General features: G+C 39.4%; 1 protein-coding gene across 1 annotated transcript in view; it reads left to right on the top strand.

Annotated features, from left to right (window-relative positions):
* Positions 1-14,151, top strand: part of LOC132835847 (voltage-dependent P/Q-type calcium channel subunit alpha-1A-like) — a 518,300-nt gene extending 504,149 nt beyond the window's left edge. Inside the window, exon 49 of the mRNA XM_060854942.1 lies at positions 13,531-14,151. Coding sequence (XP_060710925.1) covers positions 13,531-14,151 — 621 coding nt within the window. The remainder of the gene's footprint in view (positions 1-13,530) is intronic.
* The last annotated feature ends 1,712 nt before the right edge of the window (positions 14,152-15,863 follow it).

The following is a 15,863-nucleotide window of genomic DNA, read 5'->3' on the forward strand; positions in this document are numbered from 1 at the left end:
CATCTGTCATTAGCTAGAGGAGTTGAGGAAGAAATAGTGGACAGCAACATTATACAATAAAATTCCCAGAAGAGAAGATTTCACTGTAAGATATTTCAATAACTATCCGTCCATTGCGTGTATGTGCATGTCATTTCAAGATTCTGCTGGCTGGTTCGACATTGGATTCGTTTGTGATGAATTAGCTTACTCAGCCAGCTTGATACCAAGGATTTTACATTTGCTGTAGAACACTTCGAGAAAATAATTATCCCAATTTTCTACTCCTGAACACTGAATGTTGGAATTTGACCACTGCACTGTCACTTGATGAAAACATAGTGAGGCTCAGTTCTAATGTGCTTATGGCCAACCCACTAACACTCATCCTCTAGGCTAGGAAAACGCAACCTTGCACAGTGATTTTACGCAGAGAAAGCAAACATTGACCATGTCCAATCAAATACTTTTACCTCTGTAACCCTCCTCCTTTTTGCTTCCCCATCAATTTGTAATGTTACTTCTGCTAGCCAATTGTTGGATGGATGGTCACAGGAGGCATGTGGATTGATGAGGAATCCTCTCCAGGAATCATTGAGAAGAAGCAAATCATTTTAAGTAAGAGTTGGTCCCCTAAAAAAGAATAAATTGGACTTCAGGGACATGATTCAGGAAATTCCAATACATGGTGCCTCTTTTGAATTTATTGGGCTCTAAAGTTTGCAATGATATGGCTGGAATGTATGATTATTCATTTCCTTTTTTATTAAGATCCAATAAGTTACACCAAGAATGCTGTCTCCCTTCTGCTTTTCTAAAAAGCTGTTAGGCCATACAAATTAAATATTTTGGGCAATAGATGTTTCACAAAACATTTGCATTTTGGAGAATATGTTTTGTTTAGTTACAATTCCCTCCCTTCCCATATCCATAAGGAGAAGGATTTTACTTGAACCATAATTATTTGGACTTTTCCCCCCAACCCTTTTAAACCATACAAACTTTAGAGGTTTTTATGGATTTGGGTGCTATTCCTCTGAACGATATCTGCACAATTGCATTCATATGATTTCCTCTCCTTCATGTCGGAACAAAATATTTCAGAAGTTTAAAAGGTGAAATCTGTGACCCAAACCTGTAAATATTCAGGTGTTGCCAAATGTTTGTCTGATAATTCATCTTTTAGAATTGCTATTTAGATAATCAGGGCAGTTGTACTTTTTATTCACTTCCAAAATGAACAAGACAAAGACAACAACTATGAAAGGCCAGAAACAAAATGCTTTAAAATGATAGAAAACATTAATGATTCCAAAAGCTAGAATTCAGGTTTTCCTGAAAGGATTGAAAATTGAGAAGAGGAGATTATGAGAAAAATAAACGGTAGGAGAATGTGAACTATTTGAGTATTTATTTTGTAAGATTGTGTTTCATTTGTTCTTTGGCATGTAAGAATCTCAAATGTAGGAGTTGACTGCTACTTCTGATGTTCATGTAGATTTATAACTGCAATATCAGTGTTTCTTTGAGCTTTACAAATTGTTGTTGCATTTTCTAGTAAATCATCATACATCAAACACTTTGATGTTTTCCTAACAATTGTGATAAAGCATTATATGAATTATGGCCATGCTTTTCACAATAAGCTGACTAAAGTCAAACAAATTTGGCCTTCTGAGGAGATAGAAGTTTCCCCAAATATAACAGCAATCCATGAAGTCATTGTTACATTTTCATGCAATCCTATGTTGCAATTAACATCAGCTAAGGATAAAAATTACTTGCAGAGTGTTTCCAGATGGATACTAAGCATGGTCATGTCCAACTATTCTCCCAGCATTTCAGTGAGGATGTTAAATACATTAACACCACTATGAAAAAAAGTATGGGGAACTAGATTTGACCGTATTAAATGGCTGTACAATAACAGATGCAACTAATCATTTTTAGTTAACTGCCTTAATATCGTTCAATAATATGCTCTGAAAAGAAGTTAGTGGTTACAGTATTTAATAATGTGAAACGGTTTAGATGTATTATATTGAGTTGTGAATGGGCCTGGAAGATTTAATGCTTGATAGAGTGCAATAAGCACCACCCACTGTGAAATTGTCATGGGGACTTGGTCAGAGGAAAGGGTCAGCTTGTAGGAGGCAGACTTGAGGCTAGGATATACCTAACAGTCTCTGTAGTAACATAGATCCGGTTCATGTAATCTGTAAATAGTTACAGTAATGCAATAAACTTCCTCTTGGTTACCTAACAAGACTCTTTTAGTTAGATCAGAAAGCTGGCTATCCTTATTCACACCAGACTACTTCAGTAAAGGAAACTACACACAACATGGTGCATTGTGGTATGGTGACAGTGGTGGTCCACTGGCCCAACTTAGTGAGTAGTTATGACAAGCACTATTTCTAAATGGTGTCAAATTAGAGAGATTAGACTTCAGCCTTCAAGAAAAAAAACAAAAAAACATGCAGGTGGCTCAGAAGATTTCAAGACAAGCCGATACTGCTGTTTGGTAAAGATGGCAACCTCATGGAAACACTAGACATAAAAGACGAATTTCAAAGAATGACACAGAGCATTTCAAATCTGAGGGAAAACATCCAGGAATAAAAGAAACCTCCAACTCCATTGCTTCAGTCCAGCCTACGTCACAAGGCTGTCATGTGCTGAAACAGTCCTGAATCCAAGTTGAGCTGCTGAGCCAACCAGAAATTGAAGATTAAAGCCAAAACTCCCTATTATGACACATAAAACCTCAAACAATGATATAACTCATGCTAAAAAGGTAGTAATTTAAAAACAAAATGCAACTCTAATTGGGTACTGGACACTGTCATGAAGTGAATACTATAAGGCACGACTACAAAAAACAAAACTAAGAGGGCAATGACTGAAAACCCAAATATTCGAGGTGCAGAGAGCTGAGGAAAGTGCTAGCCATGCTACTTAAATCAGAATGTGTTGGGCAATTTAAAGAAGTATGCAACTTTGAATCAACACACAAATGTTTTTAGAAAACAATGAGAATGTAGCAGGAGTCATAGCAAGACTAAAGTACAGGAAAACCTCCATTACAGCTGTAAAGTGGTGGGCAACTCCTCCTCCCCATCCAGCTGTAAAATGTGTAAAAGCTACCATTGCAACAGAATAAAAAGTTGTGAAAGACATGAAGCTATGGCATCAGAAATAGAATTGCCAGGAAAACTTAATTTCAGAGTTGGGTCAAGTAGAACACAAACTGGACATCCTGAGGAAAACAACTTGTGAAGTATAGAGTACTTCTGAACTAGACATACATATGTACAGCAAGTACATACATTCCTGTGCACAATTTGAAGAATAGCAGTTGATGGTTTTGCTGACCAAGATGTAAATGAAACCAACAAATTCAAAGAGATATTGAAATGCTTTGACAATTATTTTAACCTCAGAATAAATAACATTCTTGAAAGCGCAAGATTCAGGATTCCAGAGACAATTTCATCAATGGAGTCTTCAGGCTTGGAAAGATGCAACAATATTGTCCTAAATTCAGAATTCATGAAAGACTAGATTTTTATAGGCATTATTGAGGAGTCATTATCACATTGTCTGAAAGAGACCTAACTCTAGGGAAAGCCATTCAGATGGTGAGTGAAACAGAGATGTAGAAGCAAACCAGATGAATCCTAAGAGGAGAATTTATAACTTTCCACAAGAGAGCTACAGAATCTGTTCATTTCTTGAGGAAAAACCAACAAAAGACACATTTAGTATGTCAATGCAGTTGGTAGGAAGGCTTCCAGACAGTAAAAGGTCCTTACCAACTGTCACAGATAAGTGGGAAATGTAGGAAAATCATAATCTAATTTTCTATCTTAAGCCAGAAACAAAAAGGTATTGTTTTATTTGTTCCTTTCTCTTTTCATTCCTCTCCCTTACTGAGGTAGTTTGAAGGATGTTCCCTAAACCACGGGTTTCAGTTTCCAACCTTTGAAATAAATACTTACAACAAACTCCTTTTAGATGAAATCAAAAATAGGATTTCTTAATAAAACATTCAAAACACAGGGAATTGCTTCACTCAAACATGCACACATACAGTCAGAAATTAAGAATGACCAGAGGAATTAGGTTACAAATTGCAAGATTGATAAATCCATGGGTATTAAATAATTAAAAATTTGCGTAAATTACAATTTCCAGGAGGTCAATGTCCAATAAAAGTTTCCTCAGTGAGTTAGGCAGGCAAAGTTGTCTTCTGTCCAGCTAGCAACTTGGAGCCAGAGATGGAGGGTCTGAGGGCAGGCTATCGGTTCAGCCAGTTCTCCCCCTGGAAAATTCAAACAGCAATTGATTTAGAATCCCAGAACTGTATTTTTAAGCAATTTAATGAGCTGCTGTTTCAGTCATCTGACAAGGACAGACATTTCAGGTGCTGATGACATATCTCAGTGGAAGGTCATTAAGTGAAGATTGTAGCTTTACCTCTCACATCAGAGTTTCCATTGACAGATGATGAGGTAACTAAAACCATTAGCAGCAATTTTAGCAAAATGGATCTGAGCTGACGAGAATCAGATGGCTTGGCTCCAAATGTGACAATACTATGGCTTTAATAAGTATAGTTTGTCCTGTTTTTCTTATGGAGAAAGGTTGAGACAGAGTTGGAACAGCTAATTAATACTAGTTAATATATATATTATTTTGTTAAGCATTTCAATAGAGTTACAGTTAGGCCAGTTCTTTCTATTTTGTTGTTTTATCTGTGTTTTAACTGTAGTTTAAAAATAAAATGTGTTTTATTTGAGAAGTTAAATTTGAGAAGCTTGACCAATTAAATTGCATCTGGAATGCAATACCTTACACTTACCTTTAAAATAAGAAAAAAAAATTGGATCAAGGCTATCTTCTTAATATATTTTGAGGAGGGTTTGGTCTGGTCCATAACACCAAGTCCTTTCTGTCAGCTTTAACTGAAATGTCTATATAATGTAGGGGTTTCAGAAAGTTCTGAAAACATGAACTTTGGCCAGCAATGTTGTCAATGTTTTTAAAATGAACAAAACTTAAACATGAAAATATAGAAAGAAATGCAGTTTTGTTTTAATAGTTTTCTTCATGCCCCCAGCTAAGGCACAATACTGTCAAGCAAAGAAACCTCTTAAAACAAACAGTGTCCAGCTTATATAAATGAATGTATATATTGTGAGAAAATAGATTCCTTTCAGAATATGCACTGAAGCCTTACAGAGCCAAGAAAAGCAAAAGACTGGAGAACTACTGGCAGAGAAAGATAAATAAAATAGGACAGTAAAGGATAAAGCAGAAGTTTTCCAAGGGATATCAGTGATCCAGACCAAACATTTCAGCATGCAAACATTTATATCAATAGGCAGCTCACGAATTTCAAGTTAGACACATGAGAAAGTATCATGATCTTACCAGACAATGAACTTTGATTGTCAAAACACTGCTTAGAGCCATCAGATACCAACTGCATGGTCTCACATGGTCCAGAAGGCTCTGCACTGCCTTCCTTTTTTAAAAAAATGTATTCATTTGTGGAATGTGGGCATTGCTGGCTGGGCCAGCATTTACTGCCTGTCCCTAGTTGCCCTTAAGGAGGTGGTGGTGAGCTGCCTTCTTGAACCGCTGCAGTCCACCTGTTGTCGGTTGACCCACAATGGCATTAGAGAGGAAATTCCAGGATTTTGACCCAGCGACAGTGAAGGAACAGCCATATATTTGAGTCAGTATGGTCAGTGGCTTGGAAGGGAACTTGAATGTGGTGGTGTTCCTATATAAGTGCTGCCCTTCTAGATGGAAGAGGTCGTGGGTTTGGAAGGTGTTGTCTGAGGATCTTTGGTGAGTTAATGCAGTGCAAATGTCGATAGCACACACTGCTGATACTGAGCATCAGTGGTGGAGGGAGTGGGTGCTTGTGGATATAGTGCCAATCAAGCAGGTTGCTTTGTCCTGGTGTCAAGCTTCTTGAGTATTGTTGGGGCTGCATCCATTTAGGCAAGTGGGGAGTATTCCATCACACTTCTGACTGTGCCTTGTGGCCAGGCTTTTGGGAGTCAGAAGATAAGTTACTTGCCACAATATTTCTAGCCTCTGGCCTGCTCTTGTAGCCATTGTGTTTATGTGGTGAGTTCAGTTGAGTTTCTGATCAATGATAACCCCAGGATATTGATAGTGGGGGATTCAGTGATGGTAACCCAATTGAATGTTAAGGGACAGTGGTTAGATTGACCATCACCAACAAGAGACATAGTCTGGCATTTGTGTGGAACAAATATTACTTGCCACTCGTCAGCCCAAGCCATGGACAGCTTCAGTATCTGAGGAGTCATGAATGTTGCTGAACGCTGTGCAGTCATCGATGAACATCCCCATTCTGACCTTACAATGGAGGGAAGGTCATTGATGAAGCAGCTGAAGGTGGTTGGGCCTAGGACACTACCCTGAGGAATTCCTGCAGAGATGTCCTAGAGCAAAGATGACTGACCTCCAACAGCAACAAACATCTTCCTATGTGTCAGGAATGACTCCAACCAGCAGAGAGTTTGCCCCTGATATCCACTAATTCCAGTTTTACTAGGGTTTCTTGGTGCCACACTCGGCCGAAAGCAGCCTTGATGTCAAGGGCTGTCCCTCTCGCCTCATCTCTGGAATTCAGCTCTTTTGTCCATGTTTGAACCAAGGCTGTAATGAAGTCAGGAGCTGAGTGGCTCTATCAGAACCCAAATTGGGCATTAATGTTAAAATAGAGATATGGTGGTGGAAAAGCACAGCAGGTCAGGCAGCATCTGAGGAGCAGGAGAATCGACATTTTGGGCATAAGCCCTCCATCAAGAATTGTAGAGAGAGGAATTTCTGATGAAGGGCTTATGCCCAAAACGTCAATTCTCATGCTCCTCAGATGCTGCCTGACCTGCTGTGCTTTCCTAGCACCTCACTCTCGACTCTGATCTCCAGCATCTGCAGTTCTCACTTTCTCCCTATTAATGTTAGAGGTATGCTACAAGCACCTCTCCAACATCAGGGACACAAAATGCTGAAAAAAAATATAATTCACAACCAAGAATTCTCTTTCCTGAGTAGACAGGCATATGTTGATGTCAATCTCATTTAAAAGGAGAAAGAGATTAACCAACAAAAACTAAGGAAAAGCTGTAGAAAATTTTGGTGAGCGTTATAATCTCATAAAGAGATTAAAAGATTTTTAAAAATCTCCAGAGGCCAATAATAATGGAATAAAAGAAAAGTTTCATGTTGTAACTGAGAATGGAAAGTTTTGACTAGAGTGGTTTGGCTGAATTTTTTTTCCACTGCTATCAAAGTAAGTTCAAAGTGAAGTGCATGCAAAGAGGCAATATCTCCACTATTTGAGAGGTGTGAAGTTAAACACAGACAGCATCTGCAATTTAATTAAATTAGATTGTCTAAATTAACAGATATATTCTAAATTCAAGACTAGCTTTAGGGGCGGAGTTGTTTAAGAAAAATATCAGGTCAAGCAAAATGTCCACCCTCACCTTCCAAAGAAAAATTCCCAACGATAGTATGACACGTAACAGCATCAAGCAAGAATGTCTTTCCAGGTAAAGAATTGAGGAAGTAAACAAGCTGGTTTCACCAATAATTCAACTACTGTCAGGGAACGAGAAAGCTCAAGAAGTTGAAGTAATAAAGTCTACTCACTGTGGTACAAACCTACAGATGGAATGAAGATCAAATTCTACTGATGCAAATTTGGTGCATAAACTCCAGGAAGACACCATTTAAAAGATATAAAAGCAAGCAAACATTCAAGAAAGAAGAAAAAACTACCACATATAGCAAGGGCCATACCAACAACTATAAGGAATAGGCATACATCATTAAGGAGCTCCTTGAAATGTATACAAGAGATTATAGACCCTCCAGTGCTATAGAGAACTACAGACCTCAGGCCATTAGGAAGATAGTCTGAGTCAACTATCTGCTATCCAACAAACTACCATTCTTCCAAGTCTAAATTGAACACTTTCAGGGAGGACAATGAAACCTGAGAGTTGGCTGGAATTTGTAAAGTCAAACATTTTGGGCGGAATGCTAGTAATTAATGTAGAGGTAGGTATTGTATTTGAATCTGAAAAGATTAATATTTGATTGATTGCAATAAGCATCATCCACCGTGATGATGTCGAAGGGACTTGGTCAGAGTCAAGATGTTGCTGGTAGTATGATTTGGAGGTGTTGGACTGGGGTGTACAAAATAAAAATCACACAACACCAGGTTATAATCCAACAGGTTTATTTGGAAGCACTAGCATTTGGAGTGCTGCTCCTTCATCAGGTGGTTGTGGGAGCAGCCCTCTGAAAGCTAGTGCTTTGAAGTAAAGCTGTTGGACTCTAACCTGGTGTTGTGTGATTTTTAACTTTGCTGGTAGGAGACAGGGTTGGGGCTAACGTGCTCCTAACATTCTTTGGAGTAACAAGATCACATCTATGTAATCATCATTTGTTGTAGTAATGCAATAACCGTCATATTGTTTACTCAACAATACATTTCCAGTTAGACCAGAAAGGTGACTACCTTCCTCCACACTAGAGCACTTCAGCTTTGAAGGAGCGCACATGCACATTGAATACACATCCAAAAACATAGCACTATCGAGTGCTTATATACCCTTCATGGGGGATGAACATATGCTCAGTAGCTGCCATTCTTAGTAGCTCTCAATTGCTGACATTGCAATATTTATACTGTGGTGGTGGTGGTTTCACTTCCTGATGTAGACCAAGTCACTTGTCAGAAAAAATAAATTTCCTTCCTCATTGTCTCCCTTTTTAGTGCTAACATTTCTTTAGCTTCCCCTCTAGAAATGTGAAGGCTATTCAATGATCAAGCATTGTTCATCTTTTGCCGGCTATCTATTCATACAAAATATATTCCAACATCATTATCAGGAACAACAGATTGGAATAATTTATTCCTTTCATTAACCCAGGAGACACTGAGGTCAATTCTCAACAACATCTTGGCTGAGATCAGATAACTTGGACATCTAAGAGACAGGTCTGTCTTTTGTGACAATGATAGTAAACTGCACACTTATCATTTAATTGTTCTCTGGTATGGATTTTAAATTAAGAAAAATCCAAACAAAGTTTGCAATACAGAGTTTCTATGATTCTAAGGTGTGGAAAATCTGAAAGATAAACACAAAATGCCGGAATTCCAGCTCAGTCAACTGATGCCTATGACCAAGGGATCTCGTACTCAACAAGCTCCATTGGCTGATTAATTAGTTATTCCCCATCAACCTATAGGGGTTATCATAGGCAAGATATTGAAAATGTTCAAAACCTGAGAAAAATTGAAATAATCCACAGACATATGCATGAGTCTGAATTGGTTGAGTAGTGGATTAAAAGGCAGTAACTATTATTAGTTTTAATCCTCTAGACATGGTGTGACACTGGGTGTTTGTTTTATGTTCTTGACTTGAAAGGATTTTCATCTACTATGCTAAGTTTGGAGGTTGCAAGCATTTTGGGACCAACCAGCTGTATATGAGTACAATCCATGCTTCTGATTACACTGGTTTCCCCCAAGTCTTCTTGTCCCTTTGGAACTTGACTTGTTAGTGTTTGAAGCTAACACATTATTACAAAAATCTCATAAATCTTGCTTCCCAGCATTGACTCTCACAATTAAAGAAATCCCATAATCTACTTTATTTTCTTTCAATTCTATAACCAATCACAGCACACATTCCTGGGCCAAGGTATCCCAGTAACTAGTACATAAGAGCTATTTCCGGCTTTGTGAGAATTTCAAATAAGAGGTTGGTGTTTATTTGGTGCCTTCTGAAGATTACACCTGAATTAGGAATATTGTAGAACAGTAAAACTTCATTGTTTCCTCCCTCCCTTAGTTTTTGTCTTTTTCCTCCTCTTATCACTGCCCCTCACCTGGGACATAATGTAAGGTACAGGTATTGAAACCATTTTGGACCATTTTAGTGCATCACTCAAAACAAACCTATTGTTTGCCATCATATCGTCTGTATATCCTTAAACAATTTCCATCTCCATTACAATGCCTAGAAGCCCATTTCATTTTTATGTGAAGAACTTCGAGATTAGTTTTATACTTTTCAAACTCTGTCCACTTCTCCTGTTCTATCAGTTTAATTTGAAGTTTGAGGTTTATGTTTTCTGTATTGTCCATTACTTTACATTCTTCAATCTAATAGAGTCACCATGCATAGAAAATCAAAACTATTGATTGACAGCTTCCAAAACTCTGCAGGCAAAGAAAACACCTCCATGCTATATTACTAGCGCTCTAGATTGGTGCTACATCTGAAGCTATATCTGAGTATCCAGAGGACAATTCATTAAAATAATTTCAGTTTAATGTCCCTCATCCAAGTAAAACAACAAATCAAAGATCAGGTAACAGGAGAGAGCTACAATCCATTTCAGTTCTGCTGTGCTAGGGAGTGGAGGAAACATCTAGGGCATACTACAGGTAATCGTTATCCGAAAGCCTCCCATCATAAAATGTATATATGTAAATAAACCCTACATGAGGATAGAATTTTCTTCAGCTGAATGCTCCATGGGGTGCCTATTTCTGCTGCTAAATAAGGCAATGCCTATGATGTTAGCAGCAAGGTAATGGCAGGAATAGAGGACTGGCTGACTGGTAGAAGGCAGGGAGTGGAGATAAAAGGGTCTTTTGCAGGATAACAGCTAGTGATGAGTAGATTCCGCTGGGGTTGGCGCTGGGACCATGACTATTCACATTATATATTAATGATCTGGACGAAGGAACAGAGGGAAATGTTGCTAAATTTGCAAATTACATGAAGATAGTGGAGGGAAAGATAGTGTTGAGGACACGGGGAGGCTGCAAAAGAACTTAGAGGAGAAAGTGAGGTCTGAATATGCTGGAGTTTCAGCTGAAAATGTGTTGCTGGAAAAGCACAGCAGGTCAGGCAGCATCCAAGGAACAGGAAATTCGACGTTTCGGGTAGCATCCAAGGAACAGGAAATTTGATGTTTCAGCTGCAAAAGAACTTAGGCTAGGATAGGACAAAGAAGTGGCGGGCAGAATACAATAAGTGGAAGTGTGAAGTTATGCATGGGGAAAGGCTTCCAAAATCTGAAGCACGAAGGGTCATGGGCATTCTAATTCTGGACTCTCTTAAGGTTAACATACAGGTTCAGTTGGCAGTTAGGAAGGCAAATGTAATTAGATTAGATTACTTACAGTATGGAAACAGGCCCTTAGGCCCAACAAGTCCACACCGACCCGCTGAAGTGCAACCCACCCAGACCCACTCCCCTACACCATGGGCAATTTAGCATGGCCAGTTCACCTGACCCGCACATCTTTGGATTGTGGGAGGAAACCGGAGCACCTGGAGGAAACCCACGCAGACACGGGGAGAATGTGCAAACGTCACACAGTCAGTCGCCTGGGGCGGGAATTGAATCTAGGTCCCTGGCGCTGTGAGGCAGCAGTGCTAACCACTGTGCCACCGTGCCGCCCTGAATGTTAACACTCAGATTGAAAGGGCTAGAATACAAGAGCAGGGATATACTGCAGAGAAGTCTAAGGCTCTGGTCAGACCATATTTGGAATATTGTGAACAGTTTGGACCCCATATCTAAGGAAGGATGTCCTGGCCTTGGAGACAGTCCAGAGGAGGGTCACAAGAATAATCCCAGGAATGAAAAGCTTGTTATATGAGGATTGGTTGAGCACTTTGGGTCTGTACACAATGGGTTTTAAAAGAATGAGGAGGATCTTATTGAAACTTACAGAATACTGAGAGGCCTGAAGAGAGTGGATGTGGAGAAGGTGTTTCTACAATAGGAAAGACTACAACACGAGAGCACAGCCTCAGAGTGAAGAGGTGACCTTTTAGAACAGAGATGAGAAGAATATCTCCAGCCAGAGAGTGGTGAATCTTTGGAATTCATTACCATAGAAGTCTGTGGAAAACAAATTATTAAGTGTATTTAAGACAGAGTTCGTAATTAGAAAGGAGCTCAAAGGTTACAGGGAGAAAGCAGGAGAATGGGGTTGAGAAACATTTGCCATGGTCAAATGGCCATGCAGACATGTTGAGCCAAATTACCTAATTCTGCTCCTATATTTTACGGCCTTATGACATCAAATAGCCTGCCTAGGCTCACTGTTCACTCTCAGATGTGAAGAATGAGGATTCAATGGGCTGAGGGCCTCGAGGAAGCTGTATGCTAGGAAGCACCATCGTGAAAGAGAGAGAAAACACTGATAAAAAAAACACAGCAGTCCAACAGCTAAAGCACACACAGTAGGAATGGATTCAGAGTATTGGAGAAGATTTGAATGTGAGGAAGAGATAAAAATTCCTATTCTTTGCACAGTAAGCAATTAAAACTACATCCAACAAGATTCTTCCATCAGTTGCTCAGACTATATCGCCAAGTCTTTTTATATTTGTGCCTCGTTTTATCTTTTCCTAAATTTTATATTTTTATTTTGAGATTCTCATTTATTTTGTCCATTGTATTTGGGGTAAAATTGACTGTAATACTCACGCATGTTTATAGGTGGGTAAAATTAGTGAAAGTATCATTAATTAACCTAGAAGACAGCTCCACTCTACCTGTCAGGAAAGATTGCAGTTTTCTTATAGAATTGATATCAAATAAAGTTTGCCTGGTTCAGGAACAAAATAATCTTGAATAGTGAGTGGAAGCACCTTGGATTTGTCTAAAGTGGATTTGGATTGAATAAGAAGACCTTATTGGGTCTTAGGTGGGTGCACGAGATAGCTGGTTATGGTCAATGTCAGAGATTCAGATACGTTAGAGCATGTAACTGTAAAATAACCTGTACAATGGCTTTGTTATTATAAATGACTTCTTTTACCTTCTGATATTCTCTACATCAGGAAACATACCTAGCAAAATTTTCCCTAACAAAATTTGGTTGAAAAAAAATGCTAGAAATGCACAGTGGCTCGGTCAGCGTCTGAAAGAGTCACTAAGTTAGCTTTTCCAGGAGGAATGGGTCCTCCCCAGTTAGGGTTGGTTTACTCATTTTTAAGGGCCTGATATACACAAGTCCAAAGGTGAAGGGAAGAACATCAGTTGTTTCTAATTTCAACCTGGGTCAGGTCTCCAATCTCCCCCAAAAAATTAATTCATCGTTTCTTTCAGCTACAAACATATCCATAGCATCAGTTTTCCTGCTTAGATTTTGGATTTCCAGCATTCATAGTATTTCCCATTTTCTCTTGATAGATTCCGAACTGTTTAATGTGTATGGCCTAACAATATGGTTTTAAACCCTTGTAAACTAAAAGGACATGTCTGCACTCTTTAACCCCTTGACTTACAGACGTCACTTTCTCTTTTTACTTTCTTTTGACTTTTTGTTCTGTGGTCGTTGCTTCCCCTTTTTCCTTTTGTTATCTCTTTGCTTTCTTCAATGTTTTTCTGTCTGTGTTTTTTCTCCTGGTTTTTTATTTTTTGATTTGCTTTGTTTCAATTTTCATGTAGGGCAGTAGTTCTGTGAGTGGGAGTCCAGTACCTTCCACTTCTGGCACCAGCACACCAAGGCGCGGACGCAGGCAACTTCCCCAGACTCCCTCCACACCTAGGCCGCATGTCACCTACTCCCCTGTGGTGCGAAAAGCCATGAATACATCACAGCAGGGCAGGATACCAACCCCCGTGCCACGCAGGTACTCACCACCGCCCCCGGAGCATCAGAGGGGGGAGCGGCAGAGCAGCAGCAGGTCTCCCGCTATGGAGAGAAGCACCATCCCCCGTAACGAGTCCCCACGACTAAATCGCCAAAGCAGCAGCCGCTGGTCCACTCCCAGCTCCCACGTATCTGAGCCTTACCTGGGATCTCACAATGATAACTATTACTGCAGCCCTGACTATGATGTGCCAAGCGAGGAAACTCTGACCTTCGAGGCTGCCATAGCAACAAGTTCTGGAAGGTCGCCCAGGACTTCTCGGGTGACGTCATCCTCTGTGTCCCCTTCACGGCATGGGCGACGAGTACCAAATGGGTACTATCACAATCTCGGGGCGATGAAAACAAAAGGACCTGGCACAAGAAAAGGAATGCATGAACCCTACAGTGAAACTGACGAGGATGACTGGTGCTAGCCCTAACATTCATCTTACATTGCCAAGCACGTCAGGGGGACTCTCTGGGCCTCTTAGGACCTGAGAAGCTCTAGCCTTCTAAAAAAAAGTTTGAAAAAAAACAAAAAATGGGAGAAAGGAAAAAAAACTGAAAAAAATTTTAAACTAATCTTTATTGGGTGGGGGTTTGGAGCATGTGTAAAAATAAATCAAAATGGGGACATTGCAAGAAACTACGACTCATGTGGGTCCCTATAACAGGTTTAGTTGTCTCTAACATAAATAAGGAGAGGAAAAAAGAAGTAAACAAAATCCTAAAAGGACTTTTGGAAACTGTTGGGTTTCATTGATGAGTTTTATCATCTGTTACCTGTTAATATATATTGATATTGTATGGGGGAATGAAGGTTATCCAGTGCATAACATGTTCAATCACATAAATTCATCCGAATGCCTGCGATATTACTGTCATTTCTGAGGTGTGGGCTCTAAGCAATGACAAATAAGAAGAGAAAAATAAGAAATCCATCTACCAGCTTGAAAGTTCTGTTGTGTGCCTTCTTGCCTCATCAGAACAGCCTATCACAGCATGGAATCCTCATGAAGCTCTCACGCTACGGAAAGAGCATGCCCCATTCAAGAGCACTTTGATTTTGCGTACGTACAGGGGAGGGGTGGGGGTTGAGCGCGGGGGGGAGGGGCATGTAAGATGAATGAAGTTGCCAGATAATAGTTAATTTTTTTAACTATTGTGAGATCATTTCCATTTAATTTGTAATTCTGCTTTTTCAAGCCTGTCAATTGAACAAGTTTGGATATAATTTACTCCTCACCGAGGCTCTTAGTTGATGAGAAGATCAGAGGAAGGTGAATCATTCTGTGTAAGGCAATTACAATGAATATGGGAGCAAGTAAAATATACCACACCAGCCCAGCACAAAACAGAGTGCATGCTTTGTGTGAAACACTATCTCCTGTGTCTTTGTCATTCAATCCATTAGGATTGTTTGTAAATTTTTCAAAATTTCCTTCCCTGCATTTCCTCCTTAATTAAGGATTGTGCAGATTGTGCCTGCTTTACTCAGCTCAGTCCAGCATCTCCAATTATTGCTAAATCTTAGCAGGCACAGTGTGATGGGGAGATGGGGAAATGGTTATGCAAGTTTTCTGCAGGTTAATTAAAAGCTGCATATTTATTAATGTCTCTTTAAAGCAATTTTGGGTAATAGCACGCTTTTCTTTAAAAGGTTAAGTTCTATTTAACCAACTTAAAGGACACAATTTTAACTATAAGCAAGTGTCTGGGTTTTGAATTAGCTTAAATCTTGCATTGGGGTCCAATTTCAATAAGCTTGAATGCTGTTAATCACTATCCAGTACTGAATACATTGCAACGTCCAGCAACCAGCTAGATTGTACAATCCTTTGATTTCCTTCATTCGCTTATCCTGATTGTCCATCTGCCCAGGACATGTTGACATTGTGTTTGAAGTTGCTGGTTATCCTCATCAGATAGCAACAGATTAATTGAGTTGCCCTCAACTGCAGACAGAAATGATCTGTCCAAGATGCTGCATACATTGGTAGCGTAGGAGTCAAAGTAAGATTTATTGGGGTTACATTTTAAGAACTTGTAAATTATAACAGCAAAGAAAAGACTGAGGATGATGAGAAATTTGACATTCTTTGAGAGTCTTGGTGAGTTAAAGTAGCAAAGTTTCTTGTTGTTTCAC

The sequence above is a fragment of the Hemiscyllium ocellatum genome, chromosome 45, assembly GCF_020745735.1.
Source record: "Hemiscyllium ocellatum isolate sHemOce1 chromosome 45, sHemOce1.pat.X.cur, whole genome shotgun sequence".
Lineage (NCBI taxonomy): Eukaryota > Metazoa > Chordata > Chondrichthyes > Orectolobiformes > Hemiscylliidae > Hemiscyllium > Hemiscyllium ocellatum.